Here is a 17,120-nt window from a genome sequence, read left to right as displayed (position 1 = left end):
GAGGACAAGAATAGGGAGTGAAACACACAGCCTTGTATGTTCTCCCCTCCTTGGCCAAGGCACAAGAAGTTGTTCTTCTGAAGTATTTTGAAGATCTGTGGGGCTAAAAGCAGACAGAGGGATAGCACCCCAACAGTGCCACTGTTTTATGAGGGTGTCCTAGAAAAGCCATTGTCCCAACCCAGCACTGATGAGACCGCAGGAGGCCACACAGAGCAGTACTCAAAAAACTAAAGCAGCGTCTTTATTTTATACATAACAATCAGTATAAAAAGTTTATTACATAAGAGCTGTTCTGTTTACAATATATTATATTGCTTCAAGCTGATGCAGAAACTTCTTACATTATAGCTCTACTTTGTTTACAATACATTATGTCAGTTAAATGGAACCACTGCAGTTTCTTTTTAATACACAAAACTGTAAAGCCAAAAATAACATTGAATTGAGTTATTCAGTTTTTAAATTAGGCAACTTATTTATTTATGTATTTGTTTTTCTTAGGGAAAAGTCTAAATACACAATTTGTAAAAATTTGCAAAATGCACCTTTCTTTTGTCTTAGGCAAATTGCATCTGTAGTCATTGAAATAATTCACGGTTAGCATCTACAGGATTTTCTCCTTGAATATTGTTACTTAATTTTTGGATAATATTTGCTATATAACCAAAAAAAGGGGAAGTTTAGCTGTAACTGAAGTGTAGTACAAAACACCATCCAAAGCACTGAGAGAAGAAGCCTATATAATCATGCTACAGAAGTATTTATAAAACTTAAAAGGAATAGTAAGTGTCAGCTCAGTGGTTTATAATGAAGCTAATAAAATTCCAGCCGGTAGTCTTAACTGTAATGAAGAGCATTTTAACATTCAATCCATGAGAGGTTAATGAAGGCTGTGAACTTTGTGTAACACGAACCATTTCAGATGTTGGAGCTCACCAGATATAATTGGATTCGGGTGGGACATGCTTCTCCTCGGCCCTTTTTGGCGAAGGCGTGTGCTGCCTGTGCTTGCTGCCTGCTGGCCTCAGGGCACTCAGACCGCTGGCTCCGTACCCTGGAAAATTATCCAGTTCAAGAAAAAAGAATCCACAGAAGTGGGCTCGTGATCCACAGCTAATATTTCAAGTGGAAACTGTCTTACCCATTTGAACAAAGGATTTTGCTTTGCCTTACAAAAGTGCTCACACGTCTGTTACCCCTCAGGACAAACAGAGTCCTGCCAGACAGACGGATGCTTGGCCTGGCCAGGGAGCCAAGGGATCCCAGCACAGCCAGGCTGTTACTCAGCCTGGGGTTCACATCTGTAACCCCCATGCCAGGTGGGTTACACTCATGGTGTTCTGCCAGCTCTAGAGTGGGGCGTAAGCAACCCCCTGGGGAGAATCTGCACCATCTACCTGAGCTGGGCTTTGGTTTATAGCTGAGTGCAAAGAGAAAGAACACCAGTGATCATAAACACCTGGGGGAAAAAAAAAGCCATCTGAAACAGGCTTAGTAGAGCTGCTTTGTTGTGGAAAATGAAAGCGAACAATAAAAATGGAATTCAAAGTATTATGTTGTAATTCTTTATAGGTTCATTTACTCATCTGATTACTGAAAGCTCATGGAAATTACTTTGAAAAACGGAGTCCTCTGTTAAATTTTTTAGCCACTTCTTTTTTTAAGAAAACAGCTTTACCAAAGAGCCATTCATTTTATGGAATATGAAGCAAGTCTCTCAAGTTAACTCTAAGTCTCCTCTCAAGACCCAGTGAGGTTTGGTTCCAGTTGAAGAGAGGGAACTGCAGTTCATGCACATTAATGGACACTTAAAATGGGGATGAATTTTGCCAAATGTCCATTTCACAGGTTCTTTGCTGAATACAAAGAGTTTTGCAGTACTAAACAAAACAGGACTGTATCCAAACTCTAAGTAATGAAGGATGCAAAACCTTGGAGTTTACAATAATGTGAGACTATTGACTTCTTATCACAAGGCAGGTGTGAGCTTTAGTTTTGTTGTACAAGTAATTACTTCTTTGGTGATGGTCACCTAAAGTATGTATTTGTTTTCATGTGCTATCTGAGTTCTTTATAGGAAGAGTACGACAGGAAGAAAAAGTTCATACCAAAGTTACAAACTGTAGTTCGTAGTGCTTCATTTCTTTATATCTTTTTTCTAACCATAACTTGTATTAACGGTATTTCTCCTTCAGAGGGTAGCATGAATACTTAAACACAAATCCACTAGGTAAAAACAGAAAAGCAGACTCCCAATTTTCACAGCAAACTGAATTTTCACAGCAAAATCCATCTTAGTTGTATAATACTCAGTTTTCAATGAAAACACTGTATTTATTCTATACATTTTGATGTGACAAAAATCATATGTATCAACAGGTTTTAATAAAAGTAAACATTCAGTTGATGCTGCAACGTAAGGTTCACATTCCTTATGGCTGATTGGTTTTGCAGCTGCAAACTTTTTTATTATTGACACATAAAACGCAACAAGTGAATTGGTAGCCAACAGTGATATACATAAGTATTTTTTGGGAGTATATAAAGATCACTGCTGTTTAAGTATTGTTGCACATGAAACATAAAATTAAATCTGAAGTTCTTACTGGATATATCCTATTGTATTTCAAATAATTATACAGTACCATTTTAAGCCCAGTGAAATGATCAGTTACTACAATAGATGGTAAATGGACCAAAAAGCACAACAGAAATTTATTTCGAGAACTTTAACTTTGCTTTGGGGCAATGCATTTTGTATGCTGTGGAACATGGGTGGGAAGAGGAGAATTAAAATGTAAAGTTGCTAAGAACAGATCTTGCATAATTCTTCAAGTTTTCCCCAAAATTTCTAAAGGACATGACATTTTTTCTAAGTTTCAAGCAGTTTTAAAACCTGACAGAATTTTATTTTTAAAAATACCTACCCAGCATTTCAAAGCTAGCTGACATTACTGAGGAGTATTGAAAAAACTGGATCCCTTCCATGCTATGGTGGGAGGACATGCAAGTCCTCCTCTGATTGATACCAGATTCTGGAATTTCTAATACAAAATGGTCATGATAAAACACTTTCAAATTATTATGAAATTTTTTTAAGTAGGTGAAATTATGGAGTATTGAAAGCCTTTGTTTTATTGCTTGGATTAAAGGTCAGAGAAAAAGGAGTGTGGTATCATTAATGATGCTGGAAAGGCTCTTGAGGCAGTCAGTTCTTTATAGCACTGGGTGTGTAACACAGATCCAGCTCTCAGGGTTTGTTTCTCACTTACTTTTATTGCAGTGTCTCCCGTGCCAGCCTTCCTTGCACTGGCATTTGTTGGGCTCCACACAGGTGCCGTACAGGCCACAACTGGGTTCGCAGACAGCTGCAGAAAGTGAACACACACACTTGTTCTCATGACATTTCATCCACAGACAGTCACACATTTGCTCTCCCTGCTGTTTCACATGATGAGCTGGTCCTGGCACAGGCTGTGGCTCTCAAAGTAAATCTGTGCCTTTGCACTGACTGCAGCCAAAGCCCTGAAACAGTCCACACCCATTCTTTACTGGCAACGTCTAGCTCAGCCCCTGGCAAGAGAATCAGGTTGAACAGCAGAGATGAGCATCCATCAGAACCAGCCAGAGGAGAGAAGTCCCCAGCACTCCACTTAGAGTGGATATTTACATGGCAAATTATTGACATTTCATTAGGCATTTCTCTCACTAAACTGCCATTGCTGAGCTGACACACTGCTGCTTTATAGAAACTCAAGAGTACAGAAGGGCCTGTGAGGACACTTCTGTTAAAAAATGTTTCTGGTTTCATAATTTCCTTAAGTCTGGTGTATGATGTACGTCCAGAAAGTAAAATAACTTGAATTACTTTGATAACAAACAATTAGCAGTGACGTTGTGTAAAACAGATACTGCACAGCGAGCTCGATGTTCCCACGGGGACTGAGGGAGTGGCTTTGGTACTCACGCTTTGAACACAGGTCTCCCTGGTAGCCTTTGGAGCACTTGCATTTGTTCTTACCAGTACATTTGCCTCCATTTCGACAGGGTTGATGGCATTTACCTAGAAATTGAAAAGGTGGAAACAATGGTCTTAGTCCCCTGTGCCCACTGGAGACAAGTGTCAGACAAGCTTGCCTGTACCTGAAGTGTGCACTGTGGATCCATCAGGAAAGACTCTGCTGCAAGTCTGTGCTTCCAACTTAAAAGTGTTCTTCTCCTTTGAGAATATGACAACAATTTGGCATGGCCAGAGCCTGTGTGACCTTGGTCAGTACTGGCTCCTGCTCTCTCCACCTTTTACAGGGGAGGCAGCTCTGCCCAGACCATGCAGTTCCAAAGAGTGGGATCCAAACCCGAGGGGCCCCAGCAGAAAAAAAAATCTAGTGCCATCTGAGAGCAGTAGGAGACTCAGGAAATGACAGGTATGGCTTGCAGACAGTAAATACATTGGCTGGGCCCTTCAGCTTGTAGCACAGGCTGGGAACACCATGATGCTGTGGATGGTGCAGCGAGGAATGTTCCACATGGCAGCTCAGAAACTAAGAGCTCATTACAAATACATGCCCTTCTTTCCTGTTTGCAAAGAACAGAGCAACTTTGCTAACAGTAATCCGAACTGGCAGACATTTTTCCAGGCTCTTGGTCTGGAAATTACTTTCCTTCACAAACAGCCTTTGCCAAAGGCATAGGCTGGGTCAGGTGTTGTTGCTGTAGGAAGTCTTGTTTGGCCCTGATTGTCTGGGACTGAGGAGGCCCTCCTGGTGAAGAACCACACTCAATTTCTTTCTTTCATGCTGGGCACACCAGGGACCTTCCTCAAACTTAACATTCAATGTCCCACCATCAGACTGCCTTGTTAGAATTTGTCTGCATTTCTGAACTAATTAAATCTTCTCTCTAAGAAGGGAAGAACAGTGCCCATGAAGTCAGACACTCCAGGCTGAGGGAGGTTCACTGTCACTTCCTGAGCACTCTTGAGCCACCAAGAACTGCATCCTCACTTTTCTGCAACCTTGATGCCCACATGTACCAATGCAGATTTTCTCATTGTGGTCCAAAACCATTTTTTATCTTTTCTAATGCCACTAGACTTCCTTCCTCATTCAGAAAAGAGAAAACAAATGCACCCTTTCTAGATTTAACACTAATATTTACCTGTATCTGTAAGGAAATAAAAACTGGAACCTGGGGCAGCGAACTAATTCCTTTCCTTCCCTTTCCCCCTTCTCCTCTCCCTTTCTCTTATTTTCTTTTTTTTTTTTTTTTTTTTTTTTTAAGAAAGGTATTAACTGAGAACTGCACATCATAATTTAAGCATCAACACTATCTTGCTGTGCCAAAAACCTCATTTCATGATCACAGACTGTCCTCTTGGGAGCTCAACATCACAGGCAGCACCTGCTTAGCCCTCAACCCCTACAGACCTTTGTGATACACATGTATATTGTCAATATAAAGGAAACACTCATTCCTATTCTACATAATTATTTTAATAACTCTGAAGGAATTTTCATAAGTAGCTGATGGAACAAACTGTGCTGAGGAGACTTTCTGTAAAAGCACAATTCCTCTGCAGGAGCCTTTGGGGAAGGAAGCTTTAGGCATTCCAATTTACAAACAATTGCATCCCAAGTAATTAACAATTGGAAAGAGCAATGCTAAAGAAATCAATGAACTTTCCTAGTTCTTTAAGCAAATCTGAAGGATATGGGCCAAGAGATGTGACATCAACTTCCACCAAGTTGCAACAGGCAAGCATTTGGCTCAGTGCAGCTCAATTAACTTCGGACTAGGATTGTCACAGAATGAAGGAAAAAGTAGTAACTCTCTCTGTTATTGACTTAGAAATGGAAAAAGCAACAAAACAGCTGGTGACAAGTAGGAGAGGAATCCAAAGCAAAACAAAACTCTGGATTCAAAGTGAAACACTAATTAGGAAAAAACCTGGAAGACTTTGAATGCTTGTTAGTTTTGTAGACTGGGTTCAGTACACTTCCCAGGAGTCTTACAGAGGGATTCAATTATTACACAAGCACTGAAAACCTATACCCAATTCTAAAAAAACCCAACAAAACAACAAAACCTTGCAATTTTCAGAAGATGGCTTTCTGCCTGTTGAAAGGTTTTTTCCCCCTCATTATTTTAAGAATCCCATGATTAAATGTAGCTGGCCCTGGATCTAAGAAAATTGACCGAGTTGTGTTTCTGCTCTGGTGTTTCTAAGCCTTGTCTAGATTTCTTGCAATCTTCCACTGCTGAGCTGATGCAGTGCCCAGGGGTGATGACAGCTGTCAATCACAGTCTAACAATTGTAGTCCTGGCTTTACAAGAGCCAGAGTAAGTGCATTGCTTTTCTTGCTCTCATTGACATTTTCCCAGTTTACCACGATCTGAATTTGCTCTTTTTTCTTTTGTACAGAAGCTAGTTTACTGCCTGTATTTTAAGTAATTTAATTTGAGTTTCACAGGTAAACCTTTCCAGGAAATCAAAACAGTTGCATTATCCCAAGCAGCAGTAGACAAATACAAGCTTCAGTTCCTCAGACAGGTCAATTAAATGGACTGCCCTTAATTATACATGCTGCAGTAAGAGTTCTAAGAATTCTCCTCAAAAAAACCACCACCAAATATAAAATGCATGTTTCTCTCTGAATCAAACTTTAATTTTCATCTAAAAAATGTCAACAACATTGACATTTTAGGGACTGAAGAAAGAAATGGGGTTCTGCCAAATAGTCAAATTTGAACTTGATATAAGCAAAGGTAAATCCAGTGAAAACCCACACTGTTGTTCTTGTGGTATATGATCTGAATTTATATGAGTGGGCAATCTTCATTTACTTAAAAACAATAAAGCTTTGCTGCTTCTTTTTCCCTGAATTTTTAATGCTGTAAAAAGGAGTTGCAAAATGCCTTGTAATGCATAGAAACATGGTGAAACATCTACGTACACCTACTGTTAATCTGCTCATAAAGAGTGAGCAAAATGTAGGTCTTAGTGTACCTGTGTACTTCCTTTGCATAGTAATTCACTTGTTGTTGTGTATTGGCTGATAGCAAGTTAAGGGTTTATTTTCATGTGTTTCCAAAGTGATAAAAATTTCCTAATTGTGAGAAGAGCTTGTTTCTACTGATGTATATTTAAAAATCAGCATTTACATATCCTAGGTGAAATACTGCTCTCCATGCTCCTGTGAAGGTGCTGGGAAATATTAGTGGGATTATTTACAGCAGGGAAAGCTTTCCTGCACAGTGTCCTGTTAGAAGTTGTAAGTCCAGAGAAAATGAGGTCTGGTTCTACATCCTCAATTACCTTGTGAATGTAACTTTGCATGTTACATGAAAGCTGTCAGCTCTTACAGTTTAGTTCTCCTTTTGTCCGAAATCTTTTCATTCCCAAATTATAGTAGCCCCTTCAGAGGTGACAGCTCAAACTTTATCTGCTGTGCCCAGGTGTGATTTTCCATAATATTTGAAAATAGATGCACCCCACAGGCCTGGCATGGCAGCACGTCTGCCACAGGGCATTGCTTGCATACTTACAGCTTGAGTATTGTTACCAAGCCTGGTTACTAGTGAAAACAGAACAGGGCAGAGGGTGAGATGGTCCAGCAATGAATCAAACTTCTGAGTAGGAGACTCGTTTGGAGGCATGTGGCATCTGACTCAGAGGGTCCCAAAGTGCTGTGTGAGACCCTTGCTCTGCGCCCAGCAGAGGTAACTCAAATGTTACCATTCAGGCAATGACAGTAGAAGAAGCTGTAAATGAAAGCAAGCACACAGAGATGCTACTCACTAATTTCACATTGGTCTCCCTCATAGCCTGAAGGACAAATGCATTTTCCCAGATAGAAACATGTCCCTCCATTGAAACAGGTTGTTGTACAGTTTGCTGAAACAAATAAAAAGAATTAACTAATTAATTAACATGAACTAGAACTAACTTGGACTTAATGTTCCCTGCTGTTCATCATAAATAAACATTGAGTAGGTTGCAAAAGCAGGATTAACCTCTTTTCATCTGCTTTACAAAGTAAGACTGAAATGCAGTTATTCCTACATAATGCTTTACATGGGCACACACACAAGGCAATATAGAATGAGACAAGTGAACAATACAGCAGTGAGCTCTCTGAGGTCAGACTGAGCTACATCTTTATCAACCCTTACACATAAAGCTCATTGAACGATTAAGGCACTATTGCTATTGAAACTGCCAGTGTCTGATAAAAGGAGCACAGCCTAAGACTGGAAGCTACTTCTACAAGAGGATACTTCACTACAGTTCTTAAGTAATCCTTTGACTGAAAAGAAACCTCTGTGAGTTTTTCTGTGTGGTGACATAGATGCAAATGCTCTGACTTTCAGCTGCCAAATAACTTACATTGTGTTAGATGTGACTTTTCACCAAACAGCTGGGATTCACATTAGTCCTTCAAGACGTCAGGAGCATTTAATTAAAGCGCACATTTGAAGCATTTTCTAAATGCGGTGAAAGTCTGTTCAAAGACTAGATAGAACTTGTGAGGGCATTGACACCAACAGTTTGCATAAAGTAATAGGAAGGTTCCCACTATTTTGCTGAAAAGGCCTCTAGGACCTTTTGCATTCAGTCTTTACTTCATACAGACCTGCAATGAGAAATGGAGCATGACATGGGCAGGTCAGTTACACTTCTGCAGGAAAGTACTTGGTTCTTTCTACATGGTAGCTTAGACTGTTCCCAATTACTGTTCTGAACAATTGATTGTTGGTTTTTACCCTTCATGAGTCCCAATGCAGCAACGAAAAATGAATAGCTTGCATATTTTTTTCATGTGTTCAGATGCAGCACATTAATGTATTAAATAATTAGTAAAATTAATTTTACTACAGGAAAATAGAGCTCAAATAGAGATTTTTTTTTTGGTAGTTTTTTTTCTCACCCCAGAAATAGAAGTGATTTTTGTGGTAAGATCAGTTTTCAGTGGATCAGCTGAAGGGATTATCCCAGCAACCCTTCACAGAGCTGGGGTGTATGGATCTCTACAATTTCCTACATTCTTCCAGCAGCTGCCGGCCTGTGCAATAGCATCTATTTTAAGAATTTAAATTTTAAAGCTTACTTACTTATTGCTTGCCTGACTTTCCGAAGTGCCCTCCTAGAGGGAACCTGGCATGGGTGGGTGAAGAGCGGCTGCTGCGCAGAGCCGGGGCTCCGGCGGGCGCTTACCTTTGTCGCAGTTGATGCCGTAGAACCCCGGGGGGCAGATGCAGAGGCCGGGCGTGATGCAGAGCCCGCCGTTCATGCAGCGAGGAACACACAGTGCTGAGGGGTGGGGAGAGCAGAAAAAGCATTGCTGGTGGCAATGTCCAAATGTCAGTACCTTCCTGGCATTTAAACACATGCACATTGACTCCTTAAGCTACTTCTGCTTATTGCTCTAAGTCAAAACAAAGTGCCTCTGGTAAGGGGTTAAATCTATTATATTGATGGTTTGTATCTGGCAATTTCTGTATAGTGCTACTAAAAACTGTAGGCTAATTGAAGTTCAAATCTGACTCCATTTGTAAGCAGAAATTGCCTCTTGTATAGTTTAATACCAGACAGGGGAGACCAAAGTACCCACATACACTTACACTCTCTGGATATTTAAAATCCCCCCAGACAAGTGCTCTCTACAGCTGTATTCTGGTTCCACAGCTGTGCAGGCAGGACTATCTCAGAAGGGTCAGTAACTCACTGGGGTTCCCAGGCAGGCTTTACAATGAATCTTCCCCACTCCTGCAGACCTGAGCATAAGCATGGCTACCTAATTTTGGCTAGGTAAGACTGCAGCACAACCAAACTGTCCTGCATGCTCCCAATGAATCTTCTCTGGAGCTCCTGTGCTCTTCCAAGACCTCTCTGCCTTGTGGCCACCTCAAAAGGCTCTTCAGGGAGGCAAGTTAGGGGGCAATGCTTCACTTTGTGGTTGCCCACAATTGGTACACACAGTGAGGTTGGGTCCACGCTGATGAGTTAAACAGCGCCCAGGCACGGGGCCAAATGGCCTTGTGAAATCATCTTGTGAAATTGTTGGTGGCTTGGCTTTGTTCCAGCTGACCAGCAAATCCTCCTGGCCATGGTCTTGGTATGAGTAGTGACCACAGGCTCCTCCCAGGAGTGAGTTTGTAGTGGGTTTGTTGGAAGGTAAGAGTTTATTAGACATATGAATGTAAGCTGCGCCAGTTGCTCTCCAGGCCAGAGAACAGTCCTTGATCCTTTGTGTTTAATATTTTTGATGTAGCCAGAGTATCTGGGAATGAATGATTGCATTGGAGTAGGTTGCCCATAGGGATGGGTGTCTGCAGTCGCCCTGGGGAGGGACTGCCACTGGGGAAAGGAAGGGAGCAACAGGAAAAAGATCTAATTTCCTTGCTAAGTCACACCAATTTCTTGGTTCATCACTCCTGGAAATGTTGGTTTGGGCTATTATCCACTCATGGAAGAGAAAGAGAATCTTTCCTTCATCTTCCCATTTTTGTTTTCAGCCTGCTTACAAAGATCTTATCTGCAAATAAACAAATGCAGAGCAACTAAAGCACTGTGTTTTGTTTCACAGCTAGTCCTCATTAACAGAAGAATTTTATTTAATCTTGCCAGATGGATTCCCTGTGATTAGGGATCACTTAACTATTGTGTCAGTTTTTGTTAAAAGTAATTTGTGAAAGAGAAAATATTTTTCAGGTAAGCAATTTGTATTTCCACTAGACCATGGATGATAATAACAATTCTCTTACATATTTGAACTCAAAATATACAAAATCTTCAGAAAAGACCATTCTTAATTTTAGGAGAGCATACTGTGCAGGAGATACAGTTTTCTTGAGAGTGTGGTAAAGAAGACAGTTGAGATATTTTATTAAATTACCTTTCTCACAATGAGGCCCATAAAATCCATCAGGACATTCACAGACATGTCTTTCGTTGCAAACTCCTCCATTTCTGCATCCTCCTGGACATTCCGCTTCATAAAATATAACAACAATCTTAATTAAAATGTTATATACTTCAGCTGCCATCTAGATCTCAGTAGGATTAATACATTTCTTTGACATAAGAGTCAAAATTTTTGCTGGCAGACAAACACTGAAGAAATGGGAATTCAGCTAAGATTTCTTCAAGATAAATTAGTTTTTTTTTAGTCTACCAATAGATGTTCCATCACATGTTCCCATGGGTGCTGCACTTGTTGGTGGACTCTGCATTTTCATCTCTCTATTGCTCGATAAGTGCATGAGCAATGTGGATGCTCTGCTCAATCCAATACTTTATTTTCTGTGTGGAAGTGAGCAGGCAGCTTAGTGCAGAACTTGCATGTCTGGTTAGACCTACCCTCAGTGTGCAGGACCAGTTTCGATTTCTGCAGCCTGAAGTAGACATCACTGCAACTTGCATTGCATTAATTACCACATCTGTTACCACTGAGGTGACAGTGATGAAATCTGTGTTCACATGAAAGAGTGAGCATCAAGGCTAAATGGAAGAAGGCCAGAAAGGAAGATGAAAGCAGTCCTGCACAACAGTTCTGCATCATCGTCAGCTCTCATTCATATCTCAATTATTGATCAAATACGTAAAAGCATTTGGCAACACCGGCAGGATTGTACAAGGATGAGAGATACTTCTGGGTGCCACCACTATCCTCAAAACACCAGAGTCCATCAAACAAGAAGGCAAACTAAATAAAGCCTTGTGGAATACCATCAAAAAGGGCTGCTGGGTAGAAAAACAATTGCACAAAAATGCCTTCCCAGATCCCTCACAGAGAATAAGGCAGGCAGCAGACACTGCTTATTCCCATTAGAAAAACTCAACATCAGTAGGGATCAGTGGTAGGCACAACCTCCTCATCTTGATGCTCTGTTGTGTGACATTCCAAGTGAGAAGGTTCAAAACCTCTAAAGTAAAATTATATGCCTTAAAAGTAAAGCTGTTTGCAGCCATAGTAATTGTAGTAAAGGATTTTTGGTCCTACTGTGTTCTAACACTGTATTGTAGGACTTTTTCTGGAAATACTTCTCTCTTTGTAATCAAATGCAGAGCTGCTATTCATTACCAAAAATGCATGCTTAAATGCATACCATTTCAAGCAGAAAAATAGGAAAACATATACTTTTTCTTTGTGACCACCTCTTAGCCACAACAAATCCTCTCTTATCCACAAAATTGCTCCCTTGCTCCACTCACTTCCTCGTCTGGGACCTTTTTGTATGGCCAAGAATAACTGGAAACAGTGGCTAGGGCCCTGACAGGAGCTCTTCACCATGTATGATATCTTTCAGAGGAAGGAAACTCACACCTACTCTAACACTAACTAAAGACATTCTTATCCTTCTCAGCATCTGTCCTAAAACACTGCTGTTTCCACCTTACTAGACACAGGGCAGGAATGGGAGTTATTCCAGTATGGGCTGGAAGAGACTATGTGAGAAAGCTCCTCCTTGGCACGTCTCTAAAGTTTGGGAAATCTTCCTTCTGTCTCTCAGCTGGCTCCATGAACAAAGAACTGGGACAATAATCAACCCCAGGTTTCTTGAGAGGTCATATGATGCAATACTGCTAAATTGTTGGATATTACAGCTCTTATAAAAATGGTAACAACAAATAATAACACAGAAATGACAACTTGGATGACTGCTATGACTAAACTGAATTTGGAGCCCTTCCTCTTTAAGCCACTATTTTCCAAACTACAGACCTGTAACTCTGCTTTCCCTATCAGAATACCCCAATGTTATTTCCAAAAATTTTTAAGTTCAGTATCTTTGAGCTGAACTGAAAATAAAAAGAGAGGAAAAGATTTATGTTGTATTTACACCAGACACACAACTTTATACATGAGATCTGATTGTTTTTGTGCATTTAAAGCCTCCATTTTTCTTTCTGTATCTCTGCCCATTTCTTCTCCCCCTCCTCCACTTTCCCTGGGCTAATTGGCAGCAGCAAGGCTTCTAAGGGGACAAGCACCTTTGCTATTTGGGCATAGTGAGGTTTCAAAGAATAAACAGCTCTGGCTTCCACTGCTCACTCTTTGAAGCCACACTACAGCCAATTATCTCAGAGAAAGTAGTGCAGAGAAGAAAATGTGGGACCGTGAATGAAGATTTAATAGGGGAAGGAAAAAATCATGTTCTTTGTACATCAGCCCTGTCATGAGTTAATTTGATACAATTGCACATGATATGGGATAATTATCTTGTCTTGGACACTGATTTTTCAATTTCCATAGCCTCAGCTTAAAGTGATAATTATAGTTGTTTGTGGTGTATCAAATTAATTCAGAAAGTCTTATTACATAGTGCTTATGGTTCATAGATTACTTGATTGAACAAGTGCTCTCCTTTCCAAGCAAAAGCTGCAAAAACTTCATGGCTTTTCTCCTATCAGCATGTCTTCTGTGTGTTTACTGCTTGATAACTGGAAGTACTGAACACCAGCTTCCACCTTTTTCCCTGTATCAAAAGCCAAGAGGTTGCACCTGAGCTACAGAGAAGGTAAAGCCAAGTTTTGCAGAAATTTTCTGATTTAAGATTTTTTATTCAGTTTGGATGTGTAAGTTTGAGATTTAGGGAACTAATGACACCAAGCTGGAACTGAGGCACTGACAGCATTAATTGTCCCCAGCGTCCCCACTATAGTTCCCAGGAGGTCAGCTCCCCAGATGATGTGCCATTTCTGGAAAAGTTAACCTCAGCCTGCTTTCACAGAACTAGCTCTCCCCCAAGCACCTTGAAGTGTTTGCTAGTAGGGGATTTTCATATGATACATCTCTATCAACGTCTTTAATTGACATCCTACTGATGTTAACGTGATGAGCAGCGAACAGCAGGAGGGAGAAATGTCTCCAACCCAGCGTGCTGGGGGAGTTCTGTAAGAAAAGGCTCAGTAAACACGTAGTAAATGATAACTAAGAGCATACAAAGCCAGAAAGCCTGGAATTCACCATGATTGCTTCACATTGTGTGACTGCTTTATTTCCATCCTCTCTAGCTCTAATCCTAAATGAAACATAAGACAGTTAGGAGACCTGTTCTAACAGCATTCCAGCATGTTTTCTTCAGTGTTACCTTGTTGACAGGTTTTAAAGAAGATGGCGTTCTGAGGGGTCTGGAGAATAATATTGCCTTCTGAATTCATTATGATCACGTTCACTTCAAATGCAGCGACCCCATCTTGTTTTCCAAGGCAAGGAAATCCAACCTGAACAACTAAAAGGATAATAATACCAATAACACTTATATTTATGTGCACATATACACATACATACAAAAGCATACATTGCAATACTAAAAAAAAAAACAAGTTATAGATGTATCTAAGCTTTGGAGGAATGCCATTGATGAAACAACATAACACAGAACCCTTTATTCAGAGGCTCTAGGATTAGAAGTAAAGCAGGACAGGAGAAGAGCTTATGTTCATTTGCTGAAATAAGCCCAAGAGTCTATAGCACAGACAGTGATTTTAACATAACCATACTTTTCTTGCAGATGAGGAAATTAATCATGTGGAGGTATCTAAGGATATATCAAAACATGCTGGAAGCCTACTTTAAATTTTCTGAGTTCAACTGTTCACTTCTGAGTCTAAATTTTCTGCACTGTCAGATGACTTCTGTAAAAACATATATTTAGGGGAAAATTTACTTTAGGTTAGTTTTTCTCGTTTGGATATTGCAATTATTACCTAAATGAGATACTGAGCTAACCAAAACTTACTCCATAAAGTGCTGACAAATGGTGCAGTTGATACGTATGATCATGGGTGCAGGTTTTAAAAAGAAGACATAGACACCTCACTCTGACAGAACTAGTTAAGCATAGTGACGTTTGGACATTACTTTTCCAGGAAAAGTATTCAAACACTTTTGAAATACAAAGAGTTTAAGCAACTAATTAAGGCCAGTAAATCTGGAGTATTTTAATGATGAAGTAAGACAAGTACCTCAGAACTATGGAATTCTCTGTTGTGATTGTCACAAGAGATCTTAAATAATCTTCAGATGAAATTATTTTATCTCTTTTCTTCAAAATTGGCTCTTCTTAGCTGCCTGATAAGTCAAATCCAACTAATAGAAATTGTTTATTCCTTCTTCTAAAGCTGATCTGAGATTTCCTAATAAAATACAGAGCTAAAAGCCCTACACTTGGCTTGTTTTAGATTGCTTGTTATAAAAATTTTGCAAGCCATAATTTGGTCATTTTGTTATTTGGTGCCTTGGTAAAATGCAGAATAATTTATTGCTTAAACTCATTCTGCCTCTGGTAAGTCCTACAAATAAAAAGGTGCCTTGCAGTTCTCATTCTAAAGTAATTACATAGTCAAAGGGCTTTTGCACCAACCTTTGCAAAGACCAAAACCATGTAACCAGGTGGCAAGAAGGAAACACAGTTTACTATTTTAAAAATGCATTTTAAATGCTGTAAATTTCTTAAACTGTAGTAACCTTCTCATAGCATAAGTGCAGGAAATCAGTGCTTGGATCAGGATGTGTTTTATCTGAACAAATTGCAATGGGAAGGAAGATGTGGCAGACTGTTAATGACAGCACTATAGCTGTATCTAAATTTCATTGAATTGGTAGCAACCCCTGAACTCCCCTGAGATCTGGCTGTGGTTTAAATGCCTAGGGAAAAACCCAGCAATGCATCACTAGAGTCCAAGGCCACAGATCATAAACCTTTTATTCCAGCACTGCCCACTCTGGAATTTTTGGACTTAATCATGTGTCTGAATAGGCACACAGATATGCAGTAAAGGACCCTCCTGTAGGCAAAAACCCCTTGGATCCTGGCTGAACTCTGTGGTGGTTCAGAATTGAAATAAAGCCCCTAAGCTCTTCCTGAATCTTTGCATTTTTATGCCTGTTTGAGTAATGCTAAGCAGCCACCAACAGCACCACAGTCAAACCAAAGCACAGAGGGGAGTCCCTTGCATCAGAAAACATGGCCATGAGCTCCCGTGGCCCACCACGGTGCTGAGCAGGGCCACAGTGGGGCAAACCTCACCTCTGGTCCTTGCTTCCCTAATTCAGGATGCAGTCTACATTTGTCCATCACTGGCTATAAACAAGGAGAGGGAATCACATATATGGACCTCTTTCTGTTAACCATCCTCCCAAAACCAGGCCAGAAAACAGCCTCTCCTGCACATATATATTTCTGTATCCTCTGGAGCACTTGTATCCAGGGCTGCAGAGCATATGGCTCTAATAGGAACAAGGAAAGTTTAACAGATTTGAAAACTAACCTAAGGAAACCCAGCGACTTAAACCTAATTTAATTTTAGGTAGTAATTAGAATGCTCTCCTGGGATGCAGAGAATGCAGGTTTAATACCTTTTGTCTGGGAGATCATGCCTTTTCCCTCTGCTTAGGAAACTGAAGTTCTCTAAATTCTTCAGTAGAAGCAGGCTGAGAGTAACTCCTGGATGTCTGCAAGCCCTTCAAGTTTGCAAGCAATTACCTTGCCCACTAAGCAAATGTGCCAAGGCCAACAACAAAAACCACCCTTAGTGTCCACTGAGGTTGCTTAAGGGACATCTCTGAATGACCAATCCCAACAGAAGCAGGCATGAAAGGTCTGGAGAGGAGTGGGAGCCCATACACAGTCCTGCAGCCCACTGCCACTGTACCAGCATGGCAAACAAGAGCAGAGATGGTGTTGCACTCAGAGGAGACACTGATTTCTGCTGCTGAGCTTGGAGAGATAGATTTTCAGCCTGTTTCAGCTCACCATCTATATTTTAATGTCTCGACACCAGCAGTGGGCAGGGAGAGAAGGTCTCCTGAGCCTGGCTGGTGGGCTGTGGGGGCTGCACGAAATGCGCGAAGCAGCGCGGTGCCAGCAGCCTGCTCACACCAGCCTGCACCAGCACTGCCCTGCCTGGGTCACACAGGGACAGCAGGGGCCAGCTCGGGCCACTCAGGGCAACAGAACTACCTCAGTCACAGGCCACTACATTGCTTCTGGGCACACACCTATAGCTGTGTTTACCTCTCTGAGTGTGGCGCTCAAGATGTTAATCTCTGCTACAAAATGACTCACTTGGTTTTCAACTCGCCACCCTCAGATTGAAACGCTGGACTTCA

The 17,120-nt window shown here is 40.7% G+C and overlaps 1 protein-coding gene across 1 annotated transcript in view; it reads right to left on the bottom strand.

Moving 5' to 3' along the window:
- Nucleotides 1-214: 214 nt before the first annotated feature.
- The window catches only part of WIF1 (WNT inhibitory factor 1), a 38,147-nt gene continuing 21,241 nt past the window's right edge, over nucleotides 215-17,120 (bottom strand). Inside the window, exons 4-10 of the mRNA XM_074539782.1 lie at nucleotides 14,098-14,238; nucleotides 10,899-10,994; nucleotides 9,218-9,313; nucleotides 7,802-7,897; nucleotides 3,971-4,066; nucleotides 3,276-3,371; nucleotides 215-1,057 (exon numbers count right to left, since the gene is read on the bottom strand). Of these exons, the coding sequence (XP_074395883.1) occupies nucleotides 936-1,057; nucleotides 3,276-3,371; nucleotides 3,971-4,066; nucleotides 7,802-7,897; nucleotides 9,218-9,313; nucleotides 10,899-10,994; nucleotides 14,098-14,238 (743 nt within the window). The 3' untranslated portion in view covers nucleotides 215-935. The remainder of the gene's footprint in view (nucleotides 1,058-3,275; nucleotides 3,372-3,970; nucleotides 4,067-7,801; nucleotides 7,898-9,217; nucleotides 9,314-10,898; nucleotides 10,995-14,097; nucleotides 14,239-17,120) is intronic.

This window comes from Zonotrichia albicollis, chromosome 4, assembly GCF_047830755.1.
Source record: "Zonotrichia albicollis isolate bZonAlb1 chromosome 4, bZonAlb1.hap1, whole genome shotgun sequence".
Taxonomy (NCBI): Eukaryota; Metazoa; Chordata; class Aves; order Passeriformes; family Passerellidae; genus Zonotrichia; species Zonotrichia albicollis.
This window is presented reverse-complemented; position numbering and strand designations above follow the sequence as displayed.